Genomic DNA, 18,953 nt, shown 5'->3' with positions numbered 1-18,953 from the left:
TTTTGTCGAGGGAGTGAACTCAAATCCATCCGTGCACTCGTCAATGCACGGCGAAACAGCTTGGGGGTGAAAACAAACAACATTCGCACGCGCTTTCGTAACCATGGCAACGAGCTTTTTTACACGCATCGCGACGGAACGGATGACGTTTTCCAAGCCGTATTGAAACTTCGGATATTGAAAACAAACAAAAAACTGTTCACGAACACTAATTAAAGTGGTTGAAATTACTTTCAAATGTACATTTATTCCGTCATTCCTACAATTTCGTTCTTTCGATAATTCTGCCGACTTTAGCTAGCACTTTGCATGATTTTTCTCTTCTGCCTAACAATCCTAATAGTTCGACGGTCTCATACCAATCATATTAGAACGATTATACGGTCCTCTTTCCGAGCGTAACGAAGGCGAGAAACCGAAAACCCAACCGTTGATCTCGCACTCGGTTACAAAAATCACAATTGCTGCATATTTTGTTCATTTCAAAAGCCCCGCTGGACTTTTCTCAAAAGACATTCTTCCATAGGAAACGTGATAAGAGAAGTTGTGATAAACGAGGATCCGCTTCACACCGTTTTGAAGCAATGCATCGTAGTTGTTTTTCGAAAACAAAACCGAGTTCATGTTCCTGCTTGGAAAACTATTATAAATTAAGCTTACTCACTACATTCTCTTCAACTTGATTCATGTCCGACGAATTTCCTTTCGCTTTATTCTACCAACAAAATAAAAAAAAGGTGAGAATGGAAGAAACCGGGGGACACTCCCGCCAAAATAAATTCTTCGCCATTACGACACACGCACGCACTCTCATTCGCACTGTTTTCCCGCTTTCGCTTTCTAAGTAAGTAATCGTCCTTGGGAAATTTCGTAAATCATTTTCTGTCGGAAATACGGCATGTGCTGTTGGCTGAAACCGATTGACCGGTTCCGCGACTCGTGTTCTGCAAACATACAGCTAAACACCCCGCAGTCACTGCCATTCATCTGGCGGGGACATTCCCGCATGTTCTCCTTCGTAAAGCCACTGGTGTCGAACTGTCGTTTTCGCTTATCCAGCGACTCGTCCCGCAGGTATTGTTCCAGCGCGTTCAGGACCGAATTGTTCGGCGTCCCCATCGAGTCGTAGTATCGGATGGCTTGGTTCCGCAGATCGATAATCGCCATGCACCAGTGCACCCGGCCCACGTGAACCGGCACGGGAATAATGTCGTACGTGAAGATGTCCACCTTCCGGGTCCACCGCTTCAGACCGGAATGGCCGGCCGAGAGCAGCTTCGGGATGAAGAACGTATTCATGGCGTACACCCGGGGAAGACCGTCGTCGGCGCGGAGCTCGCTACGCTCCATCATCAGGTTCATGTAGAAGTTGATCACCTCGTCGTTGAGCCAGTTGTCACCGATCAGCGTGGCCAGATCGTTACGGGTAATGCTGATGTTGAACTTGTTCACGATGACCTGTGGGAAGTGGGGAGTGGAAGATTTTAGCAACTTCTTTTGTTATGCTCTCAGCCGGAGGTAACAGAATTTACTACGAGGGATTTAGCAACGAAGGATTTTTGTGCAGAGGGCTACCCCGTTTGGCGTAATAGTCATATGGCATATTGGACTTCTGCATGCATTTTCCATCAGATATCACTGTTGTTGTTTGCGGTGATATCGATCCTTGATCGTCTGCTTGAAAAGCTCTATTAAAAGTACCCCAATAGTTGGTCGGGAGTTCCAGTGAGTCGGGGCGCCAATAGGGCGGAAGTGCCTGTTTTAGTAGTTGCGTTGTAATATTTATGTTGTATTTGCATCTTGAAGAGATTTTGCTAAAGTTATGCCAGACTACTATGCCAATCGGTGTTTATGCATGTTCCTAAACATGAAACATACCTCGGAACGTGATCCCCCGTAGAGTGCCCGCTTGATCACTCCCTGGTGCTCGTCGGTTAGCTCCGGGTAGGCTTCCTCTTCCTCTTCCGATTCCTCCTCGTCCAGTACGATCGTATCGAACTGGAGCATAAAATCGCCCAGCTTCCGCTCGAATGTGCCCTCATACTCCTGGGTACTCTTCTTCAGTTCCTTCAAACTAAAAGCAATGCAGGAAGAGATTTATATTTCGGTGAGGGCGGTTGTTCTTCGGAAAGTTCGACTTGCTTGGCATAATTGGCGCTGCTGCTGCTGCTGCTGCCGCCGCTGCTGTTCCAATTACTTGAATTATTTGGAAACACAAGTTGCCAGCGCAAGGCAAGATCGCCACAATTTGAGGGACAGGAGAGACGTGGAAAAAGAGCGCACACAGTAGCAGCGTTCGAAAGTCTCAAGATAATAGTCAAAGACACGCAATAGATACTCACTTTTCACGCTCTAGCGCGATGAGGTCTTTCCGCTGGCTGGAAGTATTGCTGTACTTGCGCTGAACGCTGTCCACAATGTCATCGCGGAACTTGCTATTGGTTTGGAGCTTCTCTTCTAGCGTATTCACCGGATCAATGACTTGCGCTGTCTCACTGGAAAATGAATGAACAAATATACAGAGCGTTGATGCTTTGAAATGAAACCGCCAATCACCATGCCGTCCAGAACTTTACAAATAAACGCTCCTTAATTTTGCAACAAATGTACTGGATTAGACAACCGCAAAATACAGTTGAGTATAAACATAATTTGAAAAAATATAAAACGATTCGGTTCATTTTGACGAACTGCCACTTGTCCCGATTGTCCCTCGCTCACTAGGTTTAAAAAAAATAATACTCACGCTGCGTCTTGAGCTGTCAAGTTGTACTGCGTCAAATCGACGGTGGTAAACAAGCTTGTGCGCTTCTTCCGTCCCTCAGAGTCGCTTTCCTCCAGCGACAGATCGATTACCGGTATCGACCGTACCGTGCCGCTAGTGGACGGTCCGGCTCTCGACGAGTGCCCTTCGCCGCCGAGGCTGTGATTGATGGCCGTCGACGAGGACAGGTTGATGTCATCCGACGACAGCAGTAGGGAGTTCTTCCGCGAGGTGGCAGCACTGGATGACGATGGTTCCTCCGGTGAGTATAGATTCGGCAGCAACCGCTTCAGCAGTGCACGATACTTGTTCATCTCCGTCAGATCGTAGCTCTGCGCTATGATCGAGTTCCGCTTGGTCTGCTGTTGCTGTTGCTGTTGCGTTTGCGGCTGCTGCTGTTGCTGCTGCTGTTGCTGCTGTTGCTGCTGCGGAGTCTGGTGAGATTTAAATACGAACGGTTTCTTGAACGTATCCTGCCGACTGTTGTACCCTTCGGCATTTCCGTTGACCATCTTCGTCCGGATGGGGAACAACGAGGGGATCGGTGCGGTGGAAGGTTTAATTTTCGCCAACGGTGGCGGATGCCGGAGGGAGCTACCTCCGCCGCCGGCATTGCTGATCCGGTGGTTGTGCGGCTGCTGGCGATTGATCCAGTCAATCTCGTCTTCATCGTCAGAAAACTCTATGTCGGCAAACTCGAGTCGCGTCTTGCCGGCGTTGGCACCGAAGTAAGCACTCTGCTTGCCACTGTTTGTCGACTCCGACATGGTCTTCTTTGTGTAAACTGGATGCCTTAGTCTGTCCGTGATAGGTTCCGCCTTGGGGTAAAAATCTACGAGAAAGAGGGACAGATGTTGATTAATGATGAAGCCTTAAAGAAGTGGGAACACGGTTGAAACACGCACAGTCTGGCACGTTTTACAGAATTACAAGATTGACAATTTTTGATTATTGAGAACACAATTTTTACAAACAGAATAATTATTGATGTCATAGAGTAACATTTTGCTTTTATTCATTAATTACCATTACCATTGGCACATTCGAAACATGTCCACAATGAATTTAGTAACCAGAGTGGCAGTGAACTACCAGTTTAGCGTCCAAATAGAGTTTCCTAACCGATAAACTATCCCTGATAAATTAACCAAAATTAACGATCGCGAATTCCCGGGAATTCCATTCGGATTACCGGGAAATAGCTATTTTTCACAAAGAAATTCCAAGTATAAATGTCAAAAATAATGTAATTCACAACCAATGGGAAAACATTTCCTGGAAATTTGGGAGTGCGGAGTATATAGGAAGAGGAAATCAATTAAAGTTGGAATGAACTTTCACGGGGAATACGAAATAAAATTTTGGTATAAGTTGGAAAAAGTCTTTTGAAGGAAGTCGGAAGAAACTATCGGGGATAGTTTAAAAAAAACTTCCAAGGAAAGTCTGGAGCAACTTCCAGAAACAGCCATAAAGACTTTTTGAGGGATTTGGAGGACTGTCCCAGAAGAAGTCATAAGAATCTTCCGAAGGTTGATTCAACTTCTGGGGAAGTCGGTAAACAACTGGGAAAGCTAGAAGAACTACAGAAGAAACATCCAGTATAAGTTGGTATAAAAGGGGAAAGTCTGGAGATACTTTCAGTGACAGTCGAAAACTACTTCTGAGCGAACTCAAAAGAAAATTCCATTGAAAGCTGAAAAAGCTTCCTGGAAAAAACGGAATCTAAAAGAAAACTTCTAAAGGATACTTCAGAAGAAATTCGAATAAATCTTCCAACATAAACCTAAAAAGATTTGGGGCAGTTAGAAGAAACTTCTTGGAGCAGCCAGAATAATCTTCAGAAGACAGACACTGCCTGGCGATACCTGCAAGAGTTCAGAGAATTGTTGATAGAAGGAAGTCAAAAAAAAAAAACATTCGAATGCAGACGAACAATATTTCCCGGCATAGTGGTTAGCATCCGTACCTCTCACGCCAAAGTCACGAGTTCAAATCTCACCCCCTGACAAGCCACGAATAGCCCAAGAGCGTTAAAGTGACTATCAAAAAAAAAATCCCGAGGATACCAGAAAAAATATGGAAGCAATTGGAAAGGAAATTTTTTGAAGCAATTGAGGCACAGAGAAAAGATTTCGAAGTCGTAGACTCTTCATAATTTTAAACCAATCAATTTTGAAGATCTACGATGTAGAAACTTCTGAAAAAAAAATCATTACTCTGGAAGCTAGACAACTTTTCTAAATCACAGTCTAAGAAAAAATCTTATTTTGGAACGGGGAAAATGTTGCAATATGGAAAGATTACGGACATAGAAAATGTTATATGCGTCCTGGTATGCGTCTAGGACTTATGTAAAGGGTAGAGTCGGTATATAATGAGTCACGCCAAGAGTGAAGCCAAGTCTACCTATTGAACTGTCAAACCGGCTACCTATCGTGCAAAGTAAATAAACATTACGATGCTATGAAAGGTCCACGAAAGGTATTGCAATAAAATATAAAATATAAACAAAGAAATGAGCATAAACACGCAGTGAGCGTTAAATTGTCATGGGATACGCTCGGTATTGATTAGTAATGTGAATTTCTACAATTTTTTGTGAAGATAATTTGACAAAATCACTGATATAATGATTTACTACATTCGCAATATTTTTTCTCTCGCTAGAAGTCATTTGAAGTTGTTGTAGAAGTCCTCTGTTGCCAAGTGAAAAGAATGAGAATCTTTCGAAAACCGTGATGCGAGTTCAACTGTTTTTCTCTTGGCGTGACTCATTATACACCGACTCTAGTAAAGGGTTTTCCAAAAGGGATTTCCTAGCTTTGACAGTTCATTGCGGCCATATTGTTTAAGCTACAAGTCAGGCATAACATTTGATAACGGCACAAAAGCATTTGTAAACAAACTTTCTAAGGCCCTTTACGTGCGAACCAAAGTACGCCCACGCAAACCAACAACATCATCGGATAGGGACAACTATCACCATCACCCCAGAGTTTTCTTCCGGAATTTTCCGCTCATAGTCCAACAGTTAAAATTTTCGCTTTCAAAAACGGCTAAAATTTAATTAATTAAAATAGTAAATACCGATAAATACCGATTTTTTAAAACCTTTGATACCGATAAGCTTTAAAACATTCTGGCAACGCTGACTGAGGGAGTTGATGATCCATTAGGTTTTGCACCGTCGGGGTTAACCTCAATCTGATGACAGTTCAGTGGTACTGTTTACGTGGACTTAGTCGATTTTTTCTTGGGCAGATTTTCTGGATCATTTTTCAGATTGCAGTGAGCTGTAAACCACACTTTTGCAATGTCCACGAGCAACATCCTTTCACCACGCATTTCCTCAACAATTTTCAAGTTAAAATTCGGAAATTTTAAAATATATTTTTTCGAAAAAACGACTAAGTGCTTGTAAACAGTACCACTGAACTGTCAAAAAGGTTCAGCCGTTTAACACTGAGTTCATTTGTGACGTCACGCTGCAGAACCTTATTCAGCTCCGTCGACTCCGCAGCTCTTTTTGTATCTGGAGCTGAACGTCAGGTCTTTTATTAGGTTCTGCAGCGTGACGTCACAAATGAACTCAGTGTTAAACGGCTGAACCTTTTTGACAGTTCAGTGGTACTGTTTACAAGCACTTAGTCGTTTTTTCGAAAAAAAATTTCTAAAGTTTCTGAATTTTAACTTGAAAATTGTCGAGGAACAGCGCGTTGCAAGGATGTTGCTCGTGAACATTGCAGAAATGCTGTTTACATCTCACTGCAGTCTAAAAAATTATCGAGAAAATCCACCCAAGAAAAAATCGACTAAGTCCACGTAAACAGTACCACTGAACTGTCATCAGATTGAGGTTAACCCCGACGGTGCAAAACCTAATTAGGTTCTGCAGCGTGACGTCACAAATGAACTCAGTGTTAATAGGCTGAACCTTTTTGACAGTTCAGTGGTACTGTTTACCCGCACTTAGTCGTTTTTTCGAAAAAACAAAGTCTAAAATTTCCGAATTTTAACTTGAAAATTGTCGAGGAACAGCGCGGTGAAAGGATGTTGCTCGTGGACAATGCAGAAGTGTGGTTTACATCTCTCTGCACTCTGAAAAATTATCAAGAAAATCCACCCAAGAAAAAATCGACTAAGTCCACGTAAACAGTACCACTGAACTGTCATCAGATTGAGGTTAACCCCGACGGTGCAAAACCTAATTAGGTTCTGCAGCGTGACGTCACAAATGAACTCAGTGTTAATCGGCTGAACCTTTTTGACAGTTCAGTGGTACTGTTTACAAGCACTTAGTCGTTTTTTCGAAAAAAAGAATTCTAAAATTTCCGAATTTTAACTTGAAAATTGTCGAGGAACAGCGCATTGCAAGGATGTTGCTCGTGAACATTGCAGAAATGTGGTTTACATCTCACTGCAGTCTGAAAAATTATCGAGAAAATCCACCCAAGAAAAAAATCGGCTAAGTCCACGAAAACAGTACCACTAAACTGTCATCAGATTGAGGTTAACCCCGGCGGTGCAAAACCTAATTGAGCTTACATCGGATCTTTTTCACCCGCTTGTTGTCAAACCACCACTATCGTAGAGCGCTGGAATACAACTGAAGGGAGAAAAGTTGTTTCGCATCCCATTTACAGTTGCAGGGCTGGTAGCGATCACTGCTGTCAGAAATAGTGATTTTAGTGACCATAAATAAGTGACCAAATAGTGACTTGTGGTTGTAAAAATAGTGACTAAAAAGTGACCTAAGAGAAGGCGCATTAAATAGATGTTTGATGTTTTAGACTAAGTCAATTATTATCTCATAAACACTCATGTACGATATTAACCTTTAAAGCGGTTTGGTTTTGGAACATGCATATTTCCTAAAACAAAATGAACTAGTTCTGGACTTAAACGTTATAATACTTCAACAAATTTTTAAGAATCTGGAGTCAACTTCCATGCACAGTTTTAAAGACTCGAGGAATTTTATTATAATTTCTAAGGACCTCATTTCAAAAAAATCATTCAAAAAAGCATCAAATGCAATCTGCTTTCGAGGTAGTTCTGAGGAATTTTAGATTGCATGTGAAGCCTTAGTTTTAAGTATGGAGTTAAACGTACATTTTAATGAAAAATCTTAGGAATTTCTGATGAGCACAACTCTTGTGAACTTCACCGGAAAGTTCCAAGGGCATTGTGATAATTTCATAAAGTTTGTGGGAAAAAAGAATCCGGAGCAGAAGTCTTTGGATATTTTTTGAAAATACTAAAAGGATTACAATTAAATGTACGAATAACTCCACAACATCTTGAAAGGAATTCGGAAAAAAAAATTCAGGAGAGTTTTCCAAACAAATTATTAGAAGAAATCTAAGGAATGTCTGAGGAGAAATGTCAATAAATTGTTAGAAGACTTTTAATGTGAGTAGAATTCCATGGGAAGGAGTGAGATTGAAAGAGAAATCTGAAATGAATTCAATGAATACTCGGAGAATCTTTCCAAAGGATTTCTAATTGTGGAAAATTTTAAGGTAATTCTGATAGCCTCATCGAGATTTTGAGCAAATCTCCGTTGAATGGACTATTTTGAAAGTTCTCATTTTTTTCCTGAAGTTAATGAAACTGCCATGAAGTTCTTTTGTAGTTTGATAAACTAGCCTGATGCTCACAATACTTCTCCTCAAATCTGGAACTTTATATGACTTCCTTAAGTTTATGTCAATTTGTATAACGATCATTGATCTCCTTTAAAGGTTAACAATTCACTGAAGCTCTCTAAACTTCTTTAAAATTTATGTGACTTCTCTAATGTTGACGGAACTGCTCTGAGGTTCTCTGTTCTTTTCTGAAATTCTCAAAAGTTCTCTAACGTTTTTGCAGTTCTGTTCTCATGAAGCATGTTGTGCTGCGCTGAATTTAATTAAATCGTCCTAAAAATGTCTAAGCTTCAGTGAACTTCTGAACCTCTGCGAAGACCTTAAATAACTTTATAACGTCTCTGAAGTTATCTGAAAATCCGGGAACTGCTTTAAATTCCCCACTAATTTTCTTAAACTAATTTTCGAAGCTTACTAAAAAATGCTCCCGCCTTTTGCTAATGTTCATAAAATTTTCGGAAATTCGCGGATCTCATCTTAAGCTTCATAGATTTCTTTGAAGTAATGTTTCTGAAGACCACTGTCCTTCTGTGAAGTTTCCGAAGTTTTCCTAAATTTGTGCTTTCGCAATTTTCATGAAATTAGAACGAAATGATTAATATAGTTCTACGATTGTCACTGAAGTTCTCAAGATATTTCTGAAGTTCATAAAACTTCCCTTAAATTATCGACACTAATTTAAAACTTCTTCAATAGTCTAGACTTGGGACCTCCCTTAGCTCAGTCGGTAAAGGCGCAGCTACAAAGCAAGACCATGCTGGAGGTTTTTCGGGTTGGAAAATTTCTCGACTTCCCTGGGCATGGAAGTATGATTGGACTTGCCACACAATTATACCAATGCAAAAATGGTACAGGCATCGAAAGCTCTCAATTAATAACTGTGGAAGTGCATCTAGAACACTAAGTTGAGAGCAAACAATAAGCTAATATGCGATACGCAATAAGCTTGAAATGCGAAGAAGGAGGATAGTCTAGACTTTCCTGGTGTCTAAACGATTACTGAATGTCTTTAAAGTTCTCTAGACTGCCCTGAATTTATCAGTATTTTTTTAAGAACCCGCAACTTTACTGAAATTTATTAATTTTCCTTAAGTATTATAACCATTATTAACACTCGCTTATATTCCCTGAACTTATCTATGCTTACCTGAAGTTCTCTAAATTTGTTTAATAATCCAGCAAATTTTCTGATATATATATTCATCATTCCCTGACGGTCTGACGTTTCATGATTCTTGAAATACTCTATAAATTCCACGGAAGTCCTTGTAAGTCATTGCAAATTTGTTTGAGTTAATGGGATTATTCTGAAGCTATCTGATCGTCCTCGGAAGTACTCAGAACATCGCTGAATATCATTAAACTATCTAAAAATATCTAAATTATATTTCTTGAAAATATCGCTGCTTGCTAAAAGCTCTCGCTTTTTTTATTAATGGAACTTCGTTGATGTTCTCTAATCAACTTAGCTAAATTTTAGCATTTTTTTTTTTTTAAGTTTTTGAAATCTATCATGGACCATTTTTAAAATTAAAATACTCTTACGTTTTCCGGATGTTCATAAAATTTCCAGGTATTCTTTCGGAGCTTTGCTGAAGTTTTCGGAAATTCACTGAGTTTCTGGAAACTACTTTAAGGTTTCTAATATTTCCTTGAAATTATTTGAATTGCCCTTTAATTCTTTGACCTGTCTTGATGTTCTCGAAGCTTTCATAAAGCTCTTAGTTCTATTGAAGATCTCGGTTCTGCTTGGAAATAAATAGAATTCCCGTAAAAACCTTTAAATTTCCTTGCAATTCTCTGGAATTCTGCAAAGTTTCTGAAATATTTCTGAAGTTTTCATAAATTCTCTGGACTTCCCTGAAATTCGCGTAACATCTGAAGGGTTCTCGATTTTTTTTTCAGCACATCGTGGAACTATCCTGATTTTTTTTTCTAAATTTACGATTATAGATTTTTAAACTGCTCCAAAAGTCTGTACTATAGTTACGGGAACTGCTCTTAAGATCTGAATTCCCCAAAGATCTCTAGATCTAGCGTTTCTGAGGTGCTTAGAACTTCATAAAAAATTGCACAATACCCCTCAAGTTTTCTAAATTTCTCATTTTCGCTTGACACCTGTAAAGTTCTCTGAAATTCTAGGAACTTTATAAAAGTTCCTGAAAAGTTACGGATGCCAAAAGAATCGCTTTGAGATTTTTACAGCTTCCTGAAACTCTCAGCATATTCTTTCATTCCTCAGAACTTTTTCCAAAGTTCCTACAATTGTTGAAAAGTTAATGGGACTGCATTGAAGATCTTTAATCTTTGATAAAGTTAATTATGAACTTGAAATAAATCATTTATTTTTTTTACTTAATTTCGGGCACTTTGAATCTTTTCAATATGTTGAACTTGTACATGGAATACGAAACTTCAAGACATTGAATATTTTTAGATCTTGGACTTACTTACTTCGAAAACCCAGGTAATTTTATCCAGAAAAATGAGTAGACATCCTGTATATGAAGAAAGACGATTAAACGTCACAACGCAAAGAATAATCAATCTTGAAATAAATTCACGCTAAAAAAGTTGAAAATAGTGACTCCTTACAAGAAAAAGTGACTTTAGTGGCTTGGCCTTAAAAAAAAGAGACTTTTTAGTGACGGACTTGAAAAAAGTGACCAAGTCACTAAAAAGTGACTCGCTACCAGCCCTGCAGTTATGTATGTGTTTTAACAGAGGAAAGAGCAGGTCATTTAAACTTTTGTTTTATTTTTTAATGAAAAATAGTAGTTACAGTGGGAGCTGGTGAGCTGCGGTTCTTTTAAATAGAACTGCAGGTCTTCAGCTCTCTTTAAAGGAACGATTCTTTTGAACAGCTCCGGAGTGGATTGCCCATCCCTAGTTGTAAGCAGAAAGACAAGAGCAGATGATGGTATCAAAAACATGGCCGCCAGTCAGGCCCCTGTCTTTGACAGTGTGCAAAGAGTGTATCATTTTGTCATTTTTTATGCATTTTGGTTTTGAGTAGAGTGAAAGAGATAGCACCAAAACAACATTCTAATACATTTGGTGAAACTGCTACTACAATCCAGTAGTTAAGTCTGTTCCATTTAGAATTTGGCCGCACAAAATATTTAATTTCTCCAAAAGGAAATAAAGTACAAAAACGCTAAAGGTATCATTTTGTAGGATTTTTAAGGGAAAAATAGAACAAAAATTAATCGTCAGCTTTTCGGATGAATTTTCGAACTTTTCGCGGAATACTCTAAGACGAAAAGGTCCCGAAGAAACGAGCTCAACTTTTTGGCTCAGCTCTGGTAAAGGGTGATACGGTCAAAATTTGGTCAATATCAACTTGACGTATTTCTTTCAATTTTGCATTTAAAAAACCTGAACACCCCTCATTTTGAAGCTGTGTGTGTGTAGAATGTTGCTCCTATTTTGATTTTGGAATTCACTCTTCAGTTGTCAAAATGCCGTCCAAGCAAGAAGAGCAGCGTATCAAAATTTTGCTCGCGCATCGCGAAAATCCGAGCTACTCGCACGCAAAGTTGGCAAAATCGCTAAAAGTTGCCAAATCAACCGTTACAAATGTAATTAAAGTGTTTGGGGAACGTTTGTCGACAGCCAGGAAGTCTGGATCGGGGGGAAATCGAAAACCGGAAGCCGCTGAGACGACAAAGAGAGTTGCCGGTAGTTTCAAGCGAAACCCTAACCTCTCTCTCCGAGATGCCGCAAATAAGCTGGGTGTATCGTCTACAACCGTGCATCGAGCCAAAAAACGAGCCAGACTATCGACTTACAAGAAGGTAGTGACTCCAAATCGCGATGATAAACAAAATACGACGGCCAAAGCGCGATCCCGGAGGCTGTACACGACGATGCTGACGAAGTTTGACTGCGTGGTAATGGACGACGAAACCTACGTCAAAGCCGACTACAAGCAGCTTCCGGGACAGGAGTTTTATACGGCAAAAGGAAGGGGAAAGGTAGCAGATGTTTTCAAGCACATGAAACTGTCAAAGTTCGCAAAGAAATATCTGGTTTGGCAAGCCATCTGTACCTGTGGCTTGAAAAGCAGCATTTTCATAGCTTCCGGGACTGTCAACCAAGAAATTTACGTGAAAGAGTGTTTGAATAAACGTCTGCTGCCTTTCCTGAAGAAACACGGTTGTTCCGTACTGTTTTGGCCGGATTTGGCATCTTGCCATTACGGTAAAAAGGCCATGGAGTGGTACGCCGTCAACAACGTGCAGGTGGTTCCCAAGGACAAGAACCCTCCCAACACGCCAGAGCTCCGCCCAATTGAGAAATACTGGGCTATTGTCAAGCGGAACCTAAAGAAGACCAAAAAAACTGCTAATGGCGAGCAGCAGTTCAAGGCAAACTGGCTTTCTGCGGCGAAGAAGGTGGACAAGGTGGCTGTACAAAATCTGATGGCAGGGGTCAAGCGTAAGGCCCGGCAATTCGGATTTGGAAAAGCGGAAGCCTAACTGAATATTTTTCCTGAATTTTATACTAATTGAACTTGAAAAAGAAATTTAATTTGATTTTTTAAATAAACTATTTCACCGATTTACACGCGTTTTCCCTTGACCAAATTTTGACCGTATCACCCTTTACTATCTTTGGTCCCAAGCTAATCGATGTACCCCTCGAAATGTATGTATTACATTGGAAAATCCACGAACCCCTCATTTTATCTGTCAAACTTTCATAGCGAATCAAAACAAACATAGTGTAGTACTAGAATTTCGAATAAAATGGGGTACGTTAATCGATTTGCTTGGGAAATAGGCTAGTCAAGTAGTGAGCCAATTTAGAATCGTTAGTTTCGAATTGATTGTTGGTAATACTGTCAACCTACCATCCTTTTCCACCACTTCTCCAAATCAGATGATGTTTCGATTGTTTTGCCACATTTCTTCAATTTGCGCTTTATAATTGCCCAAATTTTTTTCAATGGGACGAAAATCTCGACAATTTGGTGGATTGATACTTTTCTAAATAAAATCGACATAATTCTACTTATACCATTCTATGACATAGCGGCTGTAATGGCAGCTGGCTAAGTCAGGCCAGAACTTTTCGGGACCTTCGTGTGGTTGAATGAACGGCAAAATTATGTTCTGGAGGCACTCCTCCTTGTAAAGTTGTCCTTTCATAGTCGCTCCAGTGATGAAAACCTTTGTTTTCTTTCCGCAACTGCAGATGCCTTGCCAAATCATCAACTTGTGAGCGAATTTATCTGCAAAGACAAATTTGAATTTATCCGGAGCATCCCCCTAACGTTTAACAAAGTAAAAATTTTGTCAATCAAATCAAAACGCTGTCAATAGTTTCTTGCTACGACAACTAGAGGCCGCCGCACCTTGCCGCATTTGATGTTACATGATTGGAGCTTAACTATGTTATGGAGCAGCAGCGCTGCTGATGGTTTCGGTTTCGGTAATAGAGCTGTTGGACGCTATAACCACAATTGGCTCACTACTTGACTAGCCTATTGGTTACAATAAAATCGATTAACGTACCCCATTATAGTGTATGGTACAACCCTAGAGGTAACTCTTAGACCAGAAGGTCCCGAAGAAACGTAATCAACTTTTTGGCTCAGCTCTGGTACTATCTTCGGTCTCAAGCTAAGCGATGCACCCCTCGAAACATAGTAAAATCCACGAACCCCTCTGATCGCGCACGGGCAGAACTTTTCCTACGATGTGTTTACGGATGTATGAATAAAAGACAGTCGTTGTCAAGAGTTGCGACCTATCACAATCACGATCGCCAAACAGCTGATGGTAGTAACGCTTTGTACATTCCTATCAATGTGCTCGTCGAAGCTCTCTCCATGACCATCCATCAAGTTGACGAAAGAAGTAAAAAGCAACTGGTGAATGTCATCTTCTGTTGTGATCCGTCACCGATCTGGTCATTCCCGACAATCACGACACTCATCTGTGCTCGTTTTGAAGCAGTTGCTGCTTTACTTTACTTATTTGAGTGTGTTGGTGAGTGAACCCAACAGCTTCCGTTTCATGTTGCCTGCTTTGTTTGTAACTCACAGGCGCTGCCGAGACGAACTTGGAATGCGTAGGCATTGTTTTCATTTTCTTCTGTCGTTTCGCTTTTTCTCATGATCGTACTGCAGAAGTCTTCACTGTTTTCGTTGTGCTTTTCATCATCAGCAGTTAGTGTAGCGTTTTGCTTGTGAGCAGCGACCATTACTGGTGATTGTTGTTTGCCATGGCTCTAACTCTCACTGCGTAACAAAACGATCTGTCAGCGATAGTCGGTTGGTGCGAAGACGAGTGTCACGTGAGTGTCATGATATTTTGCATCACTGGTGGTTGTTACCGTTCTGGCATGGCGGAGGCAGATGAACTACTATATTTATTGATAGTGTATAGGGATACAATATAACATACAGCTGGTAGGGTAGGAACACAGGTAGTGGACGTTTGCACAAACCCCCCTTATTTTATCTGTCAAACTTTCATAGCAAATCAAAACAAAAATAGTGTAGTACTAGAATGGGGTACGTTAATCGATTCGCTTGGAACCAATAGGCTAGTCAAGTAGTGAGCCAATTTATAATCGTTAGTATCCACCGGTTGGTACAACCATAGAGGTAACTCTAAGACCAGAAGGTCCCGAAGAAACGAGCTCAAATTTTTGGCTCAGCTCTGGTACTATCTTCGGTCCCAAACTAATCGATGCACCCCTCGAAACATAGGAAAATCCACGAACCCCTTATTTTAACTGTCAAACTTTCATAGCGAATCAAAACAAACATAGTGTAGTACTGGAATTTATACTAGAATGGGGTACGTTAAACGATTTGCTTGGGACCAATACGCTAGTCAAGTAGTGAGGCAATTTAAAATCGTTCGTTACGAATTGATTGTTGGTACAACCCCATAGGGCTGTCCCTTGTAGTTTTTTGAGTCGTTCTCATTCACCGTAAGTGGATAGAGAAAGACGATTAAACGTCAAAATTTTCGACAATTCACACGGCGAATGAGAACGACCCCAATTTGAGTTTAGTTTACTCATAATCACCAAAAGTGCAGAAACTCAGCGATGAGTGAATTGCCTCATGTTTTTCTGTGAATAACTTCAAAAATCTACTGGAAAATGAGGAAAATTTTACTCAGTCTAGAAGTAGTACCAACAGACTGAGTGAATCCAATCTTTACTTTTGTCATATTTGGGAATTTGTTCCCGGACAAACCTGGAAACACATGAGGCAAATTTACTCATCGCTAAGTTTTTGTGATTTATGAGTAAGCTAAACTCAAATTTGGGTCGATCTCATTCGCCGTGCAGAACAAAATGTATTAGGTTTTGCACCGTCGGGGCTAACCTCAATCTGATGACAGTTCAGTCACAGACAAACAGACATAACACATTGAATATTTCTTACTGTAATACATCGTCGCTAAAACATTACCGCCATCTGTTGAGTACACTGTGGTGGGCACTACGCTGAACAGATGGCGGTAGTGTGTAAACGTCAAACGCAAGGGATTTGACTATGCGCGCCACAGGTGGTGGTACTACCAACTACGATACTTTTAAATTGACCGTTAAATGCTTGTTCGATGAACAACTAGCGAGTGTTATGTCTGTTTGTCTGTGGTTCAGTGGTACTGTTTACGTGGACTTAGTCGTTTTTTTCTTGGGTGGATTTTCTCGATAATTTTTCAGACTGCAGTGAGATGCAAACCACACTTCTGCAGTGTCCACGAGCAACATCCTTTCATCGCACTGTTCCTCGACAATTTTCAAGTTAAAATTCGGAAATTTTAGAAATTTTTTTTTCGAAAAAACGGCTAAGTGCTTGTAAACAGTACCACTGAACTGTCAAAAAGGTTCAGCCGGCTAACACTGAGTTCATTTGTGACGTCACGCTGCAGAACCTAATTCATCGATTGGACTATCAGATCCTACACACTGCAAGAAGAATGATCAATCTTGAAATAAATACACGCTAAAAAATTGAAAATAGTGACTGATTACAAGAAAAAGTGACTTTAGTTACTTTCCATTAATATACGGGCAGAAAAAAGTGACCAAGTCACTAGAAAGTGACTCGCTACCAGCTTGGCACACACATAAACAGCTGTATCTTTTTAACTATGTATACCAAATAACATTTTGCCTATAAATAATCAAATTTGAATTTTAGTAACTGCAACTGATGTACTTCATACATGAACTATCCCTTATCTTGGTGTAAAAATAATTCAGTGAATACTGTTTAGTCCATAACAGACACATGCAATTTTTTGGCATTGTTACTAGTGGAACCAAACCATTGTTTTTGCCAATATTTCACTTCAACATTTCGGCTCATTTTGACTTAAGAAATCGAACAAATGAAAAATCAATCCTTTTACGCTAAACAAATAGCAGCATTTTCTATCACACTTTAAAGATTCAGAATCCGTTAATAAATTGAGCAAGCAATGGAAAAAAAAGTTATAATAAGCGAAATGTAGTTTTTCGCCACTTCACAACATTTTGTTTCCTTGATTAAAACGCAAGTCAAAGCGCGTATTTGAATCATTACAAATACTTTTGATTTTGAAACTGTACGTTGAATAGACGTGAGCGCAAATCACGGACTCAATGATCTGAACGCTCAAGGCTTGAGTCCAATCTGCTCATCAATTTCATAATACTTTTTAAATTTCATAAGTTGAATTTATGTTTCATAAGTCAAACTCATGATTTCCATAATAAATCGATATGGTGAACAATCATAAGTGGTTTTTATGGAATTCTTATGTTTTTTTGTCTCAGTGAACAAGACGAAGAGGCGCGCAGCGGGCAAGTTTGATCGACCAGGTGGAAGGCGACCTGCGGAGCTTTCGTAGACAGTGTGGCTAGCGGCGTGCCAGCCACGAACCGAATGAAATGAAGACGATCTTAGCGTGAATGGTAAGGTAAAGTATCATGGAGAACGGATGTCGTTTTAAGCCGTACCGACTAGGTTATAGATTCAGGTTCATCCCGGATAGGTCGTTAAAATTATTTTCCGATAAACCGGATCGTTAGTTTTTGAAACCTCGCTCGGGTCGAGGCCCGCTTTGACAATTAGCTCAGGTTCGCAGATATTATTTTTTGCCAACCAGCTAGGAACTAGAGTTCAATCTTCCTATTCCTCAACATAAAAACCATCTGAAAGCCTCTTTGAAAGAAAACTAATCTAACATCGCTATAAAATCCATCTAAAAGGAAACCAACCACGTCGCCGATTGAACTGATGGAAGCGTGCCAACACTACTAAGAACTCATTTTCATGGATTTTCTAATATTATAAGTCACCTATACGCTCTATTTTAAGCTACGATACTGAACTGAACCGCCAAGCTCAAAATTGCAAAACTGGACTGTGTGGGAGTGAAAGCAAAGAGAAAATTTGCCACCTTTTTCCGCTCCACGAAATGAAACTCTACTTGCAATTAGCGCTACCTTGAAGACATTTTCTGTCCCCAAATCCCGTCGTCTCGGGACAACAACAACCCACACCGACTGTGTAAACAATCAATTTTATGTTTTTTTCTAAAACTACACCAAAACTACATTTTCCCAGCACTTACCATTACTCAACGGCGTCGAGATGAATTTGGGGAAATCGTCCGTGATTCGACGATATTTGGCAAAAGTGGTTGTTGATGCTTCTGACGGCTCGTCGCTGTCAAAATGGAAAAAGGGGAAATTTTTCAGTTTCTTCTTGGTGCACATTCACCGGTTCGGTCATTCAATCCTCCGAAGCGACCACGGAGACGACTAGGAGGAGGAAGAGGAGGATCACCGAAACCGGCAGCAGTAGTAGCAGAAGTGTAAGCGTGTGTGTGTCTAGCGTACATGCGTAGATCTGTACCACTGCAGATTGGAGGTTGAGGAAGAGGAAGAGATTCTCACCTTTTTCGCTTTCGACCTTCCAGAAACTCTTTGATGCGGGATAACATCGAGGTCACAGACATACCGGAAACCCTTCACCAGGATTCAGGGGGGAAGAGTGTTGAAAAATAATGTATTAGCAAATCGGATCCACGGACAAACAAATAATGCTGAAACTACAAAATTTAATCGATCGACGATACACACGACAGAGTCGGTCGAGTGAGAAGAGTAGTGATGGGGATAAAACGGGACACACACTTTTTATTCTTCTTACTCGCGTTCTGCCAGCCACAACTTCGGGAGCGTTTCGTTTCCCACGAGACGACGTGTTTCACTTGGTTTCGCAGGCGATATTTTTAGCATTACTCCATTTTTCGACACTCACGAACGGGGAATCCAACAAAATTGTCCAAAAATCACAACTGCAAAGCACTAAATTCGAAAAAATGAAACGCTCTTTCGATTAATGACGAGCCAGACGACGCGAAAAGTTTTCAATTTGCCAAAGACGAGGGAAATTTTACGAGTGGAACCGCGAGAACGACAGAAGAAGGGATCAAACAGAGCACGCTGGCAACCCCAGGTGATGTCAAACAGTATTGGGCGAAGCTGCAGTACATTTCGAGTTGTTTTCTTGGATG

General features: G+C 40.4%; 1 protein-coding gene across 2 annotated transcripts; it reads right to left on the bottom strand.

The window, feature by feature from the left end:
- Nucleotides 1–212: 212 nt before the first annotated feature.
- LOC135707479 (sentrin-specific protease 1-like) lies at nucleotides 213–18,831 on the bottom strand. Of its 2 annotated transcripts, none has more exons than XM_065229317.1 (7): nucleotides 18,587–18,831; nucleotides 18,331–18,402; nucleotides 18,006–18,100; nucleotides 2,747–3,596; nucleotides 2,343–2,495; nucleotides 1,879–2,074; nucleotides 213–1,458 (listed from the first exon to the last, which is right to left on the bottom strand). In XM_065229317.1, the coding sequence occupies exons 1-7, from the start codon at nucleotides 18,673–18,675 to the stop codon at nucleotides 841–843; spliced, it is 2,073 nt and encodes a 690-aa protein (XP_065085389.1). In that variant the 5' UTR covers nucleotides 18,676–18,831; the 3' UTR covers nucleotides 213–840. The 2 variants fall into 2 exon arrangements, with proteins under 2 accessions (XP_065085389.1, XP_065085390.1); XM_065229318.1 differs by having other exon boundaries at nucleotides 18,571–18,682.
- Between the last annotated feature and the right edge of the window lie 122 nt (nucleotides 18,832–18,953).

This window comes from Ochlerotatus camptorhynchus, unplaced genomic scaffold, assembly GCF_037179485.1.
Source record: "Ochlerotatus camptorhynchus isolate MF236.1 unplaced genomic scaffold, CSIRO-AGI_Acam_v1.1 ptg000313l, whole genome shotgun sequence".
NCBI classification, from domain to species: domain Eukaryota; kingdom Metazoa; phylum Arthropoda; class Insecta; order Diptera; family Culicidae; genus Ochlerotatus; species Ochlerotatus camptorhynchus.
This window is presented reverse-complemented; position numbering and strand designations above follow the sequence as displayed.

Bases quoted from the DNA above. Each gene is read 5' to 3' on its own strand.
- LOC135707479 (XM_065229317.1), bottom strand. From the start codon at position 18,675: ATGCTAAAAATATCGCCTGCGAAACCAAGTGAAACACGTCGTCTCGTG. The intron at 18,101-18,330 runs GTGAGAATCTCT...CCATTTTGACAG, and splicing joins GAAGGTCGAAAGCGAAAAAG to CGACGAGCCGTCAGAAGCAT. The intron at 1,459-1,878 runs GTATGTTTCATG...CACTTCCCACAG, and splicing joins ACGGGGGATCACGTTCCGAG to GTCATCGTGAACAAGTTCAA.